This window comes from Echiichthys vipera (assembly GCF_963691815.1).
Source record: "Echiichthys vipera genome assembly, chromosome: 12".
NCBI classification, from domain to species: Eukaryota; Metazoa; Chordata; class Actinopteri; order Perciformes; family Trachinidae; genus Echiichthys; species Echiichthys vipera.
The window spans coordinates 7,357,846-7,376,688 of NC_139837.1; the positions used below are offsets into that span (position 1 = coordinate 7,357,846).

The 18,843-nt window shown below is 39.7% G+C and overlaps 2 protein-coding genes across 2 annotated transcripts; one reads left to right on the plus strand and one right to left on the minus strand.

Annotated features, from left to right (window-relative positions):
• Positions 1-6,726: 6,726 nt before the first annotated feature.
• Positions 6,727-12,295, plus strand: LOC310954398 (ensconsin-like). The gene is made up of 14 exons (XM_083923835.1): positions 6,727-6,875; positions 7,567-7,665; positions 7,855-7,929; positions 8,019-8,182; positions 8,299-8,398; positions 8,928-9,061; positions 9,210-9,331; positions 9,442-9,680; positions 9,753-9,930; positions 10,040-10,208; positions 10,350-10,454; positions 10,601-10,651; positions 10,792-11,020; positions 11,592-12,295. Exons 1-14 carry the CDS (start codon positions 6,752-6,754, stop codon positions 11,600-11,602), a joined length of 1,800 nt encoding a protein of 599 aa, XP_083779961.1. The 5' UTR covers positions 6,727-6,751; the 3' UTR covers positions 11,603-12,295.
• Positions 12,296-12,595: 300 nt separating this feature from the next.
• LOC310954855 (uncharacterized protein) lies at positions 12,596-16,722 on the minus strand (the record flags this gene model as incomplete). The annotated part of the gene is made up of 13 exons (XM_083924540.1): positions 12,596-12,750; positions 12,902-13,027; positions 13,126-13,260; positions 13,396-13,510; positions 13,631-13,759; positions 13,975-14,108; positions 14,179-14,224; positions 14,306-14,514; positions 14,651-14,770; positions 15,178-15,297; positions 15,441-15,560; positions 16,164-16,283; positions 16,521-16,722. The coding sequence occupies 13 exons, from the start codon at positions 16,720-16,722 to the stop codon at positions 12,596-12,598; spliced, it is 1,731 nt and encodes a 576-aa protein (XP_083780666.1).
• Positions 16,723-18,843: the final 2,121 nt, after the last annotated feature.

An 18,843-nucleotide genomic window follows, 5' to 3' on the forward strand; every position in this document is an offset into this window, starting at 1 on the left:
GGCCAACAACTAATTGCTCTCAAAAAGAAGTCCAAAAGCAACTGGAAAATGCCTTAATTACTACGAGCATTTAAAACGTTTAATGCTTTAATGCATTTATTTAAAACCAAAACATATGACTAAGGAAAAATATCTCAGAGTGCCATGACAGAATTAAAGTGCAGCATGCATGCTAAAATTTTTAAAGGGTTGTCCGTGTGTGCTACCACACCCTGGATTAGCCTTCAAAAGAGGCTTTTAATTATTCACATCAGCTGACCTTAATACATCAATTAAAGAGGATACATTTCACATGCATTGTGAAAAATAATACACTTAAAATTAGGTGAATTAAGGGTATTATTAATCAGCAAAGATGTGATCAAGTGTGTTAATTATTTCAATTATGGTATACACAAATGACCTAAAGGGCTGACACTTTTTCTTCCTGTTTTGTTTACGTTTTTTCTAATATTTTCTCTACATTTTTAGATCTGTGTGCAGTAGTTGATAACCGAGAACAAGTGCAACACATCACAACTCTGCACCATATATGTTCAACACATTACAAAGCTTGAAACCTAGTCAAAACCAAGACCTCAGCAAAGTAATGAAACACACTCATGAGATGCATGTTTCAGACATTTAAAATAACCAAAAGGCATGCAATTAAATACAACTGCAAGAATCAGAGAATTCATAGTTCTGGATATTTCTGCTATCTAAAAAAAGAAGTCAGCTCAACATTTTAACAGAGCTGAAAACATTTAGCTTTGTTAATTATATCTCTGCTATTAAACTCTGCTAACAAGATAAATATAATAATACATACCATACAAGAAAATAATGCTTTTGTCTCCCTCCTCTGACTAGCTCCAAGAGGTATCCTGAAAGGGAAACGGCAACTTCTTATTTGGACGGAAGCACTACATAAACATTTTAGACATTTACACAGCAGTAAGAAAAGGGCTACAAAGCAAAGTTGTACAGAAAAGAATTGGGTTTGTCTGGGTCTGAAGTTGGGCAGGAGAGATGTGATACACCAATGAATAGTGCATGAGCGTCGAACCTGAGACTGGTAACTATAACTAGGGGCCGCTGAGAGACGTCACTGTGAGCAGAGTCTGCCAATCCACATAGGCTGTGCACAAAACAAAAGAAATTATGAAACGTATTATTTTTCCTTGAATTCTAAATCCTCCTTTAAGATGCTCGCTGAAAAGAGAAAAGGGAACTTTTGCGTACAGGGCAACAGGCTGTTGAATTAACCCAACCTTTAAATTGTAATTATAAAGTGATTCTGCACTATGGAGCCCAACAAAGCACCATCCTCAACTACAGGAATGAATAGTGACAAAGTGCAAGATGTAACCTTTTGTGCTTTTCAGAAGTATTAAAGTGTCAGACATGCTACAAAGTGAAGAGGAACACACAAATTAAAGTCCTTGTTATATACAATAGTGTTTGGCAATGGGCATCTACTGTCATTGTAATATATAATACGTGGGTGTAATATATGCTGTAATGTATATCAAAACAGTACTTCGCTGGAAAAGCTTCAAAATGTGTGAGGATACGGTCGTCACTATATCGCCATGTCACGAGTTATAGAATTTCACTGAAGTAAACAAAATGTCAGGCCAGCCTAGTTGGAAGAATGCTCCCTTTTAATCTTTAATAGAGTGCTTTTCCAAACTGCCTCTTGGTGCAGACACACTCCCCTTTGTCATGGAATAACCTTTCTGCAATTCACCTTGTGTTTCAGTTTCAAATAATTTGGGTTTGAGACTGAAGGTTTAAAAAACTGACCTCACTTTTGAGTCACACAAGCGCTGTTGATACATTTTTGCATACGGTTATTTACTTGAATAAATAAGGATCGAATTAGGAAAACATTGTTGTGACGTGTTTCCCAACAAAAAAAGCCGTCAAAACCAAAGATTAAATTGCATTATTTTTGCTGTGTTGGGGCATGCTTTAGCAACTTCTATTCAATGCAACTTCTATTCAATGCTGAAGTACAACTCATCGTCTCATCAATTACACAAACCAGCCAGTCTGTAAGCCATACGTCAAAGTCTAAAGTTGCTGGTATCCGATGAAACAAGGCTCTAAATTATTTAAGCGCTCCAGTCAGGGTTGCATGTGGCCATCCTCATTATGTGGAGGTATCAATGTTCACAACAAAAGAAATAGATTTATCTTAGAAGGAATAACAGGGATACATGTTATAATTATTATTGATTTGGGAAATTATATTTGTTTTACCCACTTAAGGCACTTTTTGCGATCTATGTTCAAATACACATATATAAACCAATGTTTTGTAGATGTGTATCAAATAAAACATCATGCATAAAGTTATGCAAGTACTTTCCTTGTCTTTACCTAAAACTGGAAAGAAAGCATCCTTTTCCTGTCCACTGATCTAAAACTGTGTGGTACTCTCAGTGACACCAACCTGACCACTCTGTTGAGGGATTCTGCCCTTAATTACATGACTCAGTACCGACTACAGGTAGTTGAGGAGATCCTAGTTCCTCCAGGATGGCCGGTAACCATGTCAGCAATGGTGCAAAGTTACTGGTTGCCCATGTAGTTTAATATACCAACCTCAGTCTCTGATGGATGTTGTCATCGAACGAAACTTTAAACACTTTGAAGTTGACAGCAGCCACCAAACCACTGTGCCATGGTTGACTTTTCTGATCTGATAGAGAAGAAAAAGTATTAAATTTGATTTTTTTTTTTTAAACAATTATATGCAACCTTACTTTACATGAGAGAATCTCTCAGTAGAGACAAACTTTCTCTCTCTGGTGCAAGATATTAGCTTTAAAACAATTCCAAGGCAATGAAAAAAGGGTTATTATGTGTATTTTGGATGAATATTTAGAATACATTAATTAATATGCATGAGCAAGCAACCAAGCCCTTAAATTGACACCTTTGACAATGTCGTCTAGGGTGAACCACAGAATGACTTGATACCAACCGTGAAACCTTATCCCATGTAGGTCCAGTGTCCAACCTTTTTTGGCTGTTGGTTGTAGACCGGTTATCACCATCTTGTCTGTGCTCCAGTGAGTCTGTGGGCACACCACCTGACAGTGGTGTAGAGTATCCTTATGACACATTTATCTCCAACTCTGGATGGTGGAGTTTGGCAAGCTTCATCGGGGAAACACAACCGGAGGTTATTGTTGGTGCTGGGAGAGGGGACATTGTAGGCCTACTGAGAATCGAGCACGTAGGGTCTGACCTCAGTTGACCCCAGGTACTTTCTTAAAATTACTCAAAATCCAAATCTGCTTGGTTTATTATATGGATTTACATGTCTGTGTTCTATATAAACAAACCCTTGCAGTCTATGTTACTTAAATGGACAAAAGGTTTAGCCTTTCCGTAGCACAATCATGAAAAATATACTTCCTCCAGTGGCACAACACAAGCAGTCTGTCATCCAATGACATAATATAGTTGGGTTAGCCGCTAGCAAAAACACAGTCTACCATATTTACTGTAACGTTACATGGGGTATCTGGATAAATGGCTTTTTGGGCCGATATTAACCAAACCTGCAGTGGACAAAAATGCATTCAGCAGGTTTTTGGCTAAATTCTACCAAACTTTCTGTTTAACCTACAAATATCAATGATGACGTAACGTTTAGAGTTAATTTAATGGTGTTTAACTAAAGTCTAACTTCTTATTTTTCTAACCAAATATCTTCTTAACGGCCTAATTTATCTTTGCGTTAACAAGAGTGGTCAAAAGGATGCTAACACCGGTGAATTAGCCACGTACTCCTCTTGGCCCAAGTCGGACACCCAGATCTCCTCGCCATAAACACTGGGAGATGCTGGTCGTTCAAATTAGCATCAATGTTGTCAAAACATCCGTTACCATACTAAAGTCCTTCACAATAAAATGACATGCTTTAACAGCTCCAGAATATATCGTAAAGTCTTCTTCATTTAAATTTTTAATGTAAACCACCACCTGAGCCACCGTCGCCCAAACGTTCTTACTGCTTTCTCTCATCAAGGTCACTTTATTTTACTAATTTGATATATAAATGTTCATGTACAAATATGAAACTTCACTTGTAGATTTGTAGAAGTGTGTAAATTAATTCTACTTGCACTTCGGTGGCGAGCACCCAGTAAAAGCAACGCGAAAAGACCGAAAACTGCGGCAGACCAGATCCGGCCGGATAGGGATAATACCAGCAAACGGCGTCCGGCTGATGATACATTTCCCATAACGTTACAGTATTACACATTTTTTTGTGCTTATAAATTTCATGTATGGCCCCAATCGCTTATCACTCGTTCCAAATATGTCATGTTCGTTTCAGTGGTAGCTGGAAGGCAATTTAAATAACTTAGTTTACCTGTATAACTCAAAGTAGACTCACTGTGCACGGGTGTGAAGCTATTTATAACGTCTACGCTAAGCTAGCTAGCTGTGACTGCCATGCTAAAGTAACTTCTTCGGTTAACGCTATATATTGATAATGTCCAAACTTGTACTTTCCCCAGAAGTCTTTGAACAAACGACTTATGTTGCAGAAGTTTACGAATATAAACCTTAACGTTATAAAACGTTGGCTTAGCAGTTAGCTTAAATAGCTAGCTAACGGTGGCTGTCCCCCGCGCGTTAGCGTTACCATAGCAACCACACGGAAAAAACAATTTACGATAAAGATTTGTGTTTTTATGACTTACCACAAAAAGCCTTTTGTTAAAACTTAATGCATAGGATTGTTAACACGCTTTTGAAATAATTACATTTAATTTCACAAGCAGCATGAGGACGTCAATGAACCTGTTCCCCAAAGGTCAGAGGTGAAAGGTCATCTGTGGTTCAGCTTCGATTGTGTTATCAATGGTTTATCAATAACAGAAAGTGATTCAGTCAGTTATTTTGTAAAATATGTAACCATATTTGCAGTAGTTAACTACGTCATTTTTCTCTAATGTTTAGTTTTATTGAAAACAATTTATCCTTTAAACTAGTCGCAGACTGTTGACCTCCCATGTGCTTGTTTTATAAATAATTGATCTTCTTAACTGGCTATGACCTTTTAGAGGATGTTGTTATTATTGTTGTTATTGTTAAGTAGTAATTATTACTTCCAAGTACCAAAATTAAAACATCTAATTGCTCTGAATAAGGGAAGATGGTCATTTTGCAAGTCCTCGTATTCTTGATTAGACATAATTATGGTTACACATCAGAGAACTATGATTAGACTTGATATAAGCAGCAGCTTCTGAAAAATTACCCAGCATATTGTTTAGACTGATGATTGTATAAACATCTGTAGTGATGCTTTGCTGAAGCCAGAGCCATTTTGAAACATCACCTTCTCATTTTGGTTCAGGACATGTGCCTTCTCATGTCGAATATTCCCATCATATGTCGAATGGTATTTTTATTGTGTTGAGTGATTTTCTGCAGTTCATCTCTCAGATGAATGAGGAGGTGGAGGACATGCAGAGCGCAGTCCTTGTTCTCGAGTTGGCCCAAGCACAGCCACCCTCTGCAACCCCGGGCCACACAGAACCTGCACACAATAAATGTTTTGGAAAGGGTGAGGAATCGGCTCGCAATAAAAGCTCAGTTCATAGGAAAGTAACAGGTCCTTCTGGGGAGATGGGAAGCACAGAAAGTGAACACTCCACTTCTAAAGGATGTGGACCAGCTTCTCATTGAAGCCTGAGACCATGGACTCATGCAGGTAATGAAACCTCCCTCGCACTGACACAGACTCAAACTAAGAAACATTACACTGCAGACTCACATCATACCCACAACAGGTTGAATGTTACAGCAAAGGGCCCCTTTAAACATAAGCTTATTACACCTTTAAAAAATATTCTAGCACATTTGTAGAAGATGTGAATATTGACTGTATTCAGGATCCTGAACCCGTGTCATCAAAGACGGAAATCAAACTGTATTTTCTGATTTCTTGTTTTCAACTTGGCTTATTATTCAGTTGTGAAGAAATGGGTTTGGTTATACATAAAAAGATAATTTTTGGCCTTGAATGAAAGTATCACATTTGTATTTACTTGTTAAGTCTACTTGTAAAGGCAAGACCTGTTCTCCAGAAAGAAATACCTCCATCTAGTGGTCATACCGTTTCATTCATCAGGGAGGAATCATGGGTAAAAAATTAAAAAAAATGCCTGTCTATTGAGAACACTGACTCCATCTGTGCGAATGAATGTCCAAGCAATGTGTGTCACTGAATATTATACCACTGTTGTCATGGTAATTGTTAATGAAGACTGCCTTTGCTTCCATTTTTTATCTCCCCTATACTCTGCCACATCCCTTTAGCCACATCCAGCCGGCAGTGTGGTGGGGGAATTAAAGTGACACAGCTATATTATGTGAAAGTAAAGCAGAGCAGCTCACAAGGGTGATATCTTTAAAGGGGGAGTAGCCTTTTTATAGACAGGACTCATTGAGGATCAGAATCTTTCTAGACTTCTATAGCCTTAAAGGAGACAGGAGTACATTATTGGATAACCTATATTGTCACTCTAACCCTTAAAAAGGGGTATAACTGGATGCCCCCCCCCCCCTCCCCTCTATTGGTTTAAAAGGCACAGATGAACAAGCAGCTGGTACAGAGGGCAGTTCTCTGCACAGCGCACTTGGAAAGCAAGGACCCGAAGGCATCTTGAAATAGAAATTCAAAAGAAGAAAAGGAGGAGGAGGAGAGAGGAGGGGGATTTAGAGTGAGAGCATTGGTATGCCAGGCTCAAAACCTAGCATGGCTGTGCAGAAGAAACACAGTGACATCCCTCCATCGCAGGGACCACTTTCTACACGTACCATCGAGAGCCAGAGGAAGAGGAATGGATTTGAAAGAACAGGTTAGCAGCTTTTATCTATGCTTTTGTTTGGTACGTTGGTTGATTTCTATGATAGCCGATCAAAACCTTTCCTTGAAGCAAAGCCAGAATGGCTGTAAATCACAAACATTGGATCATCTTATGTTCATGACGCATGAATAGAAAAGAATGAATGGGTCACATATTCCCTTTGAGAAATCATTTATAGTTTTGCAATTGATCATTGCCACCATGAACATGAGGAAGTCAGGAGGCATCTGTGGACATCACACACATAGAATAATCATCATCATGTTGTTCAACCCTAAAGGAATACGTCCACGTGATTTTCTTTTTTTGCCCCTTGTGCTTTTATACAAATTACTCATCAATTACCTCTGGTGCCTCTTATGTCTTGACTTTTCTTGTTGCTTGTTTTAGTCATCTCCATGAGGACTGATCAGGCGCTAGCATGTCCTCTTCACCTTTTATACGCAGGCAGTTTATAATGGCTCTTTTATTTGCTGAACCTAAGGCCATCCCAGGACACAATAGCCACTATTTGGGACAGATTTTTCAAGCTGATTTGACATGTATATGTAACAGCCCCTTCACATCATCTGCTGTACTAAAGGATGTTTTTACAGATAGAATATCCAAATTATAGGAATAGTGTGTCAGATTTTGAGAGATAAAACCTGAATAACATGCTGTTTCCCTCCCTCACTTTTAGACAGTGGTGGTTGTATCAAACCAAATTCACAGGCAAAGAAAGCAGCCTGTTCTGTCAACAAGCCTGCCCAAATCTGCAACACTCCACGGGCCACTGCAGGTTTGATACAGCTCTCACATTAACCCTTTTATCAGGTGGCTGTCATGTCATTATTGTATTGGATAATGACTTTCAGCTTAACTTCCTTTAACAGAATATAGACTTTGGTTTTAATATTTAATAGAACTGGCAGTATATTAATGTAATGTATGGCATCAAACCCTACAAAGTATTATTTTGACATTCCAGTGGCCAATGGACTCAATGTTGATGAGAGGCTGAAAGCGGCACGGGAAAGAAGAGAGGAGCATCAGAAGTTACTGGGTATGTGACACCGTTAATGCATTGTCCTCAATTTCTAAGAAGATTAACATACTGTCATCTATTTATAGTGGTTGATTTTATTTCCTCAGCCTCTCGGGAACAGGGCAGGTTGGAGCGGGAGCAGCGGGCCAGGCAATACCATGAACAACAACTGCAGGAGCGCAAGAGGAAACTCCTGGAACAGAGGCTCAAAGAGGAGAGGAAGCGTGCTGCAGTGGAAGAGAAGCGCAAGCAAAGACTGAAGGAGGAGAAAGTGAGTTTTTTTTAATGGTGGAAATTAATAACTTTCATTTTTTTTAATGAGGCTGATGCTTTGGCAGTTTTGAGTTGAGATACATCAACACTGAAGTTTGTTTTCCCTGAATTAAGGAGCGATATGAGTCTGTAGTACGGAGGACGGTGGAGAAGAGCCGAAAAGCCCAACAGAGCCTCAGTCAAAACTCAAGAGGGAGGAAGCTCACCAAGAACGGTAAGGAGAGACGAATGTGCTTTCTTTTTTCCTTCTCTTTTCACATAATCTTTCTCATAACTCATAACACCATTCTTAACCGTATCTGTTCTCTGTGTAACACTGCTTAACAATTCCTGGAGTGCCTTATCTTTTGTTTTTGCTGCACTTACAACTTTATACTGATCAATATGCTAGTTCCACGTCGCTTGCCACTGACAACATGGGAGAAGAACTTGGTCAGTCGCCTGCTTACTCCTACATGCTCTTATCTGGCCAGGAGCAAGAGTGCTGTTTGTCAGTCAGGAGAAGAAGGTACTCTCCCTAATGATAACAAATTGCACCCTGCTTTCAATATTATGACAATGCTAATTATTTGTAGTGCATTTGTACGAGACTACTACAACTAACCAACTGCTAATTTTCCTCTCTATTTATGCGCTGCTTCATAATTCCCTCATTGTTTCCTCCATTTATTCACATTTCTTCCAATGTCTCATAATTATGGCACAAATGACTGGCTCAGTTGTCCATGTTTGTCGCCGTTCAGTTTCATTCCACTCCATGAATTCCACCACCAACACCCCTCACAAACCCCAGCACCTCTCTGGTCCAGTCCGCCACAGGCCATCTGCCTCCCCCAGTCCTAACAACAGCCAGCACAGAAGCATCAATCTGGGACAGGTAATTTTTGCTCTCCCTTTGGTTTAACATAATTTTTTAAGGATCATCGAGCTGTCTCTTGTTTCTGTTTTTACATTTTCAGTATTTTAGACTATTCAGGAGAAAAAAATGTTAAAAATGTTCTGATTGTTTATTTTTTTTTGTTCAGATCAACACAGCAAGACAGCAAGATGCTAATAAGAGAAACTCAAATACTAGATCACCTGCCAACTCCAGAGTGAAACCAGCCAAAGTTACACAAAGTAGAACAACCTCCCCCTCGCCTGAACGGTAGGTGAAATGTTTGTGAACAAAAAAAAACGAACGGCTGTACATTTATGACATAGTAACAGTGATCTGAACAAAGTGGGACATCTGCTCTCTTCTACTGGATCTTAAAGGACCCCCCGAAGATCAATCAGCAGACATTCAACCCCACTGCAGCTTGAGCTCCCATCGGTCCCTGAGGAAGATGTTGCTGTTTGTAGCCCTGCCCTCTCTCCTGGTAACTCAAGGCCTGTGACGATACCATCTGACAATCAGCGAGAGAAAGTGAGAGATGAAAATTCACCAGAGGCTCCATGTTCGAACCTGCCCGACAAACAGGCAGCAGCCATAACCAGAACAGCAGGACATGACAGTAAGCAAGATAACTGCTTAAAACAAAGTGCCGTATTTAATGTGTACTGAAGTGTAAATTATTTCTCTTCAGCTCCTCCCCAAACACCTCGTCATCCAGCTCCTCGGCCTCCTGAAGTCGTGTGCAGGCCTTCAGCCGGGACTTCAGACCCAGGAGAAGCCTCACGTCTCCTGGCTGAAAAGAGGAGAGAGGCCCGACTACAACGGGAGAGAGAGGAGCAGGAGCGCCTGCAAAAAGAGGAGGCCGAAAGGTAAAAAGCATGTCAACCTACAAGATAGAAGCACTGCGGTAGCAGGCCATTAAGACTGTTGAATTAAAATTCATGATTATTGGGCATCATTTTATGAATTTATGTTCAGGCGGAGTCGTGAAGAACTGGAACGCAGGAGGGCAGACGAGCGAGCACGACAGCAGGCCGAGGCTCAACGTCTCATAGAGGAGAAGATGAGAAGGGAGGAAGAGGAGCAGAGACAAGCTGAGGAAGAAAGAGCTCAGGCTATGAAGGAAGCAGCCCTCCTGCAGAAACAGGTGGGAGATGCAAACATTACTCAGGGCGTGAGGGAATTTGCAGAACCACGTCTTCACCCACAGGCATCTTTGTGGATGCTTTTGTTATTCTTTTCCTCATTTATCTTTAATGGATAATCACTGTCTTTCCTTTTTAATCAGAGAGAAGAGGAACAAGCCAAAGAGAGGGCAAAAGCAGAGCAGATGAAACAAGAGCGAGAAATACTCGCACAGAAAGAGGAGGCAGCTCGCCAAGCAAGAAAAAGGGTAAGTTTGATTAAAATAAAGGTTTGATTACTATATCCGTAAACAAGTATCAAATAAATATAAAAAGTTGTCTAATATACTGAGACTGAATGGTTTCAAAAAGCCTTCTATGACAGCATTTCAATAAAAGCTGTTTTCTTTTCCAGCGACTTGAGGAGATCATGCGGAGAACCAGAAGGACAGATTCACCAGATACAGTGAGATTAACTGTTCAGTTTTTTTTAAAGCACATTGCCCCTGGACTCTTATGATGCACATTCTTTATCCACTAATAACTAAACAGCTCCACTTCTAAAAGCTTGTCCTTGACCAAATTGGTCAATCCTTTTGAACACAGAAATCTGTACCAGGGAAGATTCTGCCAAATGAAGCCCAACCAAAGGAAAACACAGAGCCTGTGCACAATGGCACTATAGAAGATGTCGTTAAGCTGCCACTGGGGACGAAGACCTCACAGCTGGGGCTGAATAATGAGGAGGACATGGTACCTGTTGTGGCCTTCAAAGAACGCAGGTCCCTCAGGACTCTCACAGGCCTGGAGGAAATCCAGACCCACCAACGAGCAGGTGAGACGCGACCAGCATATCACTTTAGAACACTAGGCCTCAGGGTGGGAAATTAAAACCAAGAAGCCAGATTCTGAAAACTTCTGACTGGACTTCTTAGAAGTCAAGCACCTTATGAACCTAGAAACTTACTTATATGATTCATCATCCATCGTGAAGATGTAAGCAGGCATATCGGTGTTTACAGATACAATTAGGGCGGTTCATTCATCTCAGACTGTGAGCTGTGCAAGCAGGGTCCCTTACATCAGCCTGGAAACTGTATAGAAATCCATAAAAGGTTGGTAAACACAGGGACGCTGGTGCATTTTCAAGTCCAGTTGTCATTTAGATTGGTAGAAAAGAAAGTTTCCTACCCTGTTGGACTCTATGTAGAGTATTCATATCAATTTCGTCCTGTAAGATCTTGACATTAGTCAAAGCAAAAAAAGGTCTTAGTGTGTTGACAGCCTCTGCTTTTCCAGTATATACACTATTCCTTAATGAACAGTCTAAAAAAGGTATCATAAATGTTCTACTTATTCTACTTATTAAAAATTTCATATAAGATCTTTTTTTGTGCATTCCTCAGAGGTCATCTGAGTACCTGCAAAGTGGGCAGACGTTAACACCGCTGCAATTTCTCTGTGAAACAGAGGAATTACTGCAGTACAGCCATTGCGCTGCCCTTCAGCACCTTGACAGAGCATGCAAGATCACTCTCACTGAGGATGTCAGCATTTCATCACTTCTCTGTGTGTAACCAGTGGCACAAATATTGGGCAAGTTATTTATTACTTTCTTCAGTACAACAGGTCTCTGAACTAATAATGACTTTCCAAAAAACAGTAGATGTAGACAGTGGTAATGATAGTATGCCGGCGAGTGTTGCCTCTGTGAAATACTAGGAATAGCCATTCTAACAATCACAACATGTTAGCCATATGCTTTTTGCTTATTCCTGATGTTTCTTGCAATCTAAGCACTTTTCCTTCCTCAGTTTTGTCACTGTGGAATTAGAATAGCTCAAGTGGCTGTCTGCGCTGTAAGAACACAGGAGTTTAGGTTATTGGTGAAAGTTGGATTCCTACGTAACTCCCTGTCTTACCTTCTTAGCTTTTGATTCTGTGAGGTATAGTAATCAGATATTTCAAAGCTGCTAAGGAACTTTGCTTCCAAAAACTGCTTCAGTTCTGTGGGTGTCGTCTTAGAGATTACAATGCACAAAGCCTTTACTGCACTGACTGTTGCTTTGTTTCAAATGCGCACTCATCACTTTACAAAGTAAAGTTTGAAGCATAGAGGTTAAATGAGTTTATTATAATGAAAGCATATAAAAACAAATGTATGTGATCAGCAATATTTGATCGTATAGTTTATGTATTGCTTATAACTATCACTTGTTAACATGTTGAAATATATGCCATATTTCATTAAAGTTGATACTATGCCGCATCTCTGCCTTGTTTTTCACTTAATTTGTTGACTGTAAACATAAAAACTCTGAAATAAAATAAAACACATTAAAACACAATATAAAAATTCTGCTTGTACATACAGTGCATGAATGTTAACACCGCTCACAGTGCACATCTCTCAATATTTGTGCTGAGAAAGTCCAGGATCAACAGGAGATGGAGAAAGGGGCTGGATCATCTCCAGCAGTCGTCTGGTTTCCTCTGTCTGAGAATGCACCTTCCAGAGCTGAGCCTCCAACTCACTGTCGGCCAACAGAGAGGAAAAGTCTCCATCTGCAGAAGAAACGGGACAAAGCAGGCTTAGATCTTCTGAACTGCAAAGTCTGATGATTTTTTATTTGCTTAGGGACATCTAATGTGATAGGATCATTTAAAATGGCTGCAGCACCCTCAGTTGCTTAACAAGTACAAAACAAATACAAACCTTTCTTGAGGTTGAATATTGTCACTATCCCAAGCTGCTGGAACTTAACATCTTTCTTTTGAAGAAACACCAACAGGTACTCCAACATGGTAATGTAGTGAGGTCTCAGTAACTGAGCCATATCCCCTAGAATATGAAAATACAATATAACAATGTAATAATCTGAAACCAGACTGATTTTGTAATGTTTTCTATCAGCATGTAATACTTGCAATTAACATTACCTGTCATTTCTAGTTTGCTGATGATGGCCACGCTGTTGTATGACAACTGAGGATTTTGTAATTGTCCCGACAACTTCACAAGTCTTGAAACTTGCTCTGACGTTATTGTCACCAACAGCTTAGCCTTAAGTGGTTCTGAAATAGTGACAAATGGTGACAATTGTGAAATGTGTTCATACAAAAATAGGTATGTTAGGTATTGTATTGTATTCCACATCAAAAAATCAAATGAGAACAGACAAATACTTAATTCATGTCCAGAACACTCACCCCAGGTCATGAGGTGATGTAAGCAGGATGTCACATGTAGCATGCTCTCATCCGACAGGAACGGAGACAGAAAGACTCTGAGGAGTCCTGGTAGACACAGATTTTCCACCACAGCCTATATAACAACGATCATACAGACTTTAAGAGTTTACCAATCTTAGGCACCATGCACAAACAGATCATGTTTTTACTACAAACTTGTGACATGAAATCACAAATTGTAGCCTTTGTGTACCTGCTGACCCGCGCTGGAGCAACACAGGTCGGTGATTATCTTGCAGCTGTGTGTGATTATGACAGAGCTGGATGTGTGTTGAAGCAGCTGACCGATTTCATCCAGTAGTTCTTCACTCACCAGGACGTCCTGAAATCAAACCACAGAAATATAAATATTGCTATGTAAACAAAACAGTTGCCTCATATCTTTTATTTTTGATATCCAGCGATTACTAGTTCAAGGATATAAAAAGGAACGCCCTAGTAGAATTAAATTATTCTGAACCGCTTCACCGCTGTAACACCACAAATAGTTCCCAGCTTCATCATTATTACGATCCTGCTGTGTGGAAAAAATCTTACATTGTTCGGTGGGTGTGCGGACAATGCAGACAGCAGTGTTATGGCCGACTCTGTCCACACAGGAGAAGAGGTTTTCAGCAGCGCCTTCAGAGGCAACACACAGTCGAGCTCCATCAGCTGCTCCTGGATCAGAACTACACACAACAACAATTAAAAACAGCTTTGGATATGGTACCAATCTCTGGTTTCACTGTTTATAAGTACCATTCTCTGAGAGAGTCTGAAGGCATCTGCATGCTTGTGTTGAATTCTAAAAAAAGAAAAAGAAAGGTTTTTATTGAAAATTGTTGCTGATTTACCTTCAAACTCAGCCACAGAAGTTTGTGCTTACTTTTTGCACAGTGGATGACACGAGAGTAAGAAGAGACTTCAACAAAAAATGTCCCCCAATGCTGAGCAACTTTGTGTGATGCTTCTGGACAGCAGCGATGTTGCACAGAGCGGTGCAGCTGTGAAACTGAACCACTGAATCTGAGGACTGCAGCAGAAGAACCAGGACAGGGATGGCTCCTGCTTGACATAAGATCCCTGTGGACCAATCTGGAAAAATGAATACAACGCACTGGTTTCCATGTTATATTCAAGCAAAGAGCCACAGGCAAGAACATGGAGACAGCTGCTCCTTCTGGTTTTTATAAAATATGGGAACATTGAGATAGAAATCAAATGATCCCACCTGACTGTGTGAGATGTACCAGAGCCCAAGTTGCGCTCTGTTGCACCTGTGGGTCGTACGATTTCGCTAAAGCCAACAGTGGCATGATTCCTTCCATCATGATAGTTTCCCTGTTGGATTCTGTTTAAAAAGAATAAAAAACTGCACGTATGCTCAGCTGATCTTGACAGAACTACCAATGGTATGTCTGCAGCATTCATATACATGGCAGAGAGTCATTTTATGAAGCAACTTTTTTTAAATCTCACCTCTCTGAGCATCTTAATCATTTGTTCCCATGCCACTCTCTGACTATTCCTATTTTTCTTGCAGTACAATCTCATACAGTATAAATGGCAGCGTGCAGAATTACGTATACAATACACTGTTATCTTTACAGAACAATTAAAGAAAAACAAATATACTTGCATGGTCAAAGCCCTACTGTAACACTATATACATATTAAATGTATTATTTTTCTTTCTGTTCTTAAAAAGTTACACAGGTGTGAGAAATATTAAACAATTTAACGGCTATCTGTACAAACCTGAGGAGGCCAACATGATGACGCAGGCACACGAGTGACACTGAGCAGTGGCATCACCAGACCGGAACAACTCCAGTATGGGAACCAGCATCCCCATTTCAATGATTAACTCTTTGCACGCTGAAATGGGATTACATGGGCAGTAATTGTGACCATCTGATCCACAGAAGCCGTGATTAACAATAAAAACGACTTAAATAAAGAGGGGAGGTGAAGGGTTATGAATCAACAGAGAAAATAATTAAAATCCCCAAATCTCTCACCATTATTCTTGACTAACAGATTGACCAAGGAGAGGGAAATAGTCTTTTGCACATCTAAGTCTGTTGATAAAAGCAGAACCATGACTGGCTCCATGAAGGCGTCCGGTAGGGCTGATGTCACTGTAAAGAATAAAAAACATTCAATGAAGAGAAAGACTAAAATCATATTGGCTGAAGAAGCAGAGTCAGTTAAAGTTTTGCCATCAAACATACAGTATTTTTAGAACAGAGCAACAATTATTCCCTTTTAAACTCCTGTCCTAACAGAAATATATCACCTGCGTTCTATCAACCTCAACCAAGTAACACGGGAATCTGTCAACTGCCACGTTTATGCAAAATATAATATGTGGTCGCGCATTTGCATCGAGCTTATCAAGACAATGACCCCGACAAAAGAGAAAACTGGACTACTAGTAATCCTCTACGAGCCATTGCTTTTTTAGTTACAGGTTCATCATAATAAAGGATATCACTGTGTATTTATTATGTCTTGGTTATGACACTAAAGCTCACACAGGCTGGACTTTATCTGTCAACCCTGGAAAAGAAATACAGTTGAACATTTGCATGATTGCAGTCATGCCCTAGAGGGCTTATCCGGACAGTGAGTGAAACCTGAAGTGCATACAATAGTCTCATTCTATGCACCACTGATCTGGAAACCATTGCTATAATGAGGATAGTCAAGCAACATAAAAATCTGTTTGATTTGTTACTCACAATGATGACTGAGATGTAAATAATACACGGCTGCAGTCATTTGCAGATCTGTGTCTTCTGAGGTTGCAAGTCGGCTCAGTGTTTGTAGACTTTCCTGATGAAATAGTTGAGTTTCATCATCTAAGGGAAGAAATCAGGGAAGAAGAATTCACAAAACTTGGTGGTTGATTTTGTGTAAAAACAATGCACAGGGGTCATCTACTTTAATGAAATAATACAACACAAACACAACAAACTCTTCCAAATTCAACTGGGTAATTTGTATCACAAATAAAAAATAAGTCTACACAGGTGTGTTTGCTCTCCACCACAGTGCTGTCTACAACAAAGAAAAGTGAGTGGCTACAATGCTCCTACCGTGCAGCAGGTGTAAAGAGGGCAACTCTTGAGTCGTCCTCCTCATGAAAGTCCTCTCGGGTGTAATCCTAAAGCAGGTGCACTGGGAGAGTTCCCTGAAAAAGTCCCTTATTTTTTGCTCAAACTCTCTGCAAACTCTCCTCAAATAAGCAGCAAATGCTTTGAGCAGTTGGGAGCACTCTTCACAGAAGCCAGAAGCCATGACTCCATCTGCAGCAGAGAGTAGGGATGTGATGTTCGCGAACGAGCCGGCTCGAAAAACCGATTCTTTGTAGCGAACGAGAAGATCCGGCTCCCGTTTGGTTCAGCCGAATCTTCAGCTAATCCTGTTTAAGCCATGCTGGCAGGGGCGGGGCTTTATTTTGATAGGCACACCATGCGGCCAATCAGGAAGAGCCATTTAGGAGCCGTAAGTGCCGGCTCTTGTAAAGGCCCCGAGCCAAAAGAGCCTGATCTTTGAAAAGAGCCGGACTTCCCATCACTAGCAGATGCATGGCACCTGCCTGTTGTTGCCTAACCTGCACATGGACACACCTCCTGGGACGCCACATCACTAAGGTAAATACAGTTCTTTGTTACAATACATTTCATTGTTCAGACCTTCTAAACAACTCCTATTTAAAAGCCAGATCCTGAATTTAGGTCTTGAAATTAGATTTAAATATGCTAAAAGAAAGAGTTTCAACATCACTCCAAAACTTCTTAGATATATCAATAAAAAACGGATTTCTGTATTAATTTTACAAAAAGTGCAGGAATCATCAACATCTATAAACTTAGCAATGCTATTACTCACTGGGTATATATTATACAGTATTTTAAAATGTATTCATTTAGCCTTGTTAGATATGCAATATTTTTAGGGTAGAAACCAAGCTCTTCTCCAGTTTATGTCCTCTATTATGGACCTCCAATAAAACTAATCATCCTTTAAAAATATATATATGTTTATTATTACACTTTCTATCTGTTAGTTCGCTTCCACTCAGCATCAGTACGGGTTGACTTATTTTATATTCACTGTAACTCTAATGTTTTTTTTAATAAGTTGAATTAACTGTATTGGAAAAGCATAACAGATGTGTTACAGATATAAATTATCTGGAGGGAACAGGAAAACTGTGTACAGACATAAAACATTCATGAGATAACATGTTAACGGCATTATCAAAATATCAAGGATATAGATGATACATCTTTCTCTTTCTCTCTTTCTCTTTCTCTTGGGCGGCAGTAGCTCAGGCCATAGGTGACTTGGCTGGGAACTGGAGGGTCGCTGGTTTGAGTCCCTGTGTGGACCGTGAATGGAGCGTGGACTGGCAGCTGGAGAGGTGCCAGTTCATCTCCTGGGCACTACCGATGTGCTGTTGAGCAAGGCACCGAACCCCCAACTGCTCAGGGCGCCGGTCACTGGCAGCCCCCTCGCTCTAACATCTCTCCATTGGTTGCATGTATATAGGTCCTGTCTGTGCATGTGTGTGTATTTCGGGCCTGTGTGTGGGTAGAATGAAAAAATAGAGTGAAAATTGGATTTCCCCATTGCGGGATGAATAAAGGAATTCTTCTTCTTCTTTCAAACCCTTTTAGTAAGAATATTGATTTGTTTCTTATAAGAATATTGCTATTATTCCAAAGGAAAGCCCTGTGGATAGTTTGATTGGTAATCTATTGGGTAAAAAAACACATTTCAAAAGAAAGAAAAGACCTACAATTTTATTAAACATGTAGTTTGGGGTGAAAAGACAGATAGAGTCAGGGTTTCTAAGACACACTTTCATCTTTTTTTCATCTTTTTTTTTATTTAAAAAAACTTTTAAAAACTTGGTATTCATTACAAATATGGAAATATGAATATGAAAAAACGATAATACATCAAATATTTTTAAGTAGATAAAAATATACAGAAATATAAAAAAATATACAAAACAAACAAGTGGAAAAGCAAAAAATTAACAAAAAATATAATTGAAAACATTAAATAGAGAGCACAATCTTACAGTTTTGATGATTTTTGATGAAGTAATTGTCTTAAAATAACACTATTTCTTTTTTGAACACATTAAAGTGAGGTTTTACTCCGGAAAAATTACATTTATGAATGTCAAACTTTGCAAATAATATTATGAGATTGATAAGAAACTATTTTTTCAAATATCTTGGCGCATTTTGTTGGTATGTTTACATCTCCAGATACTTCCATCTTGTATCCATGGTTACGCTTGGGGGACATTGGTACGTCACATAAATGTTCTGAAATCTGATTGGTGGGTTTGTTGTTGTTGTCTGTACGTCACAAACATGGCCGCCACCAGGCTCCGCCCTC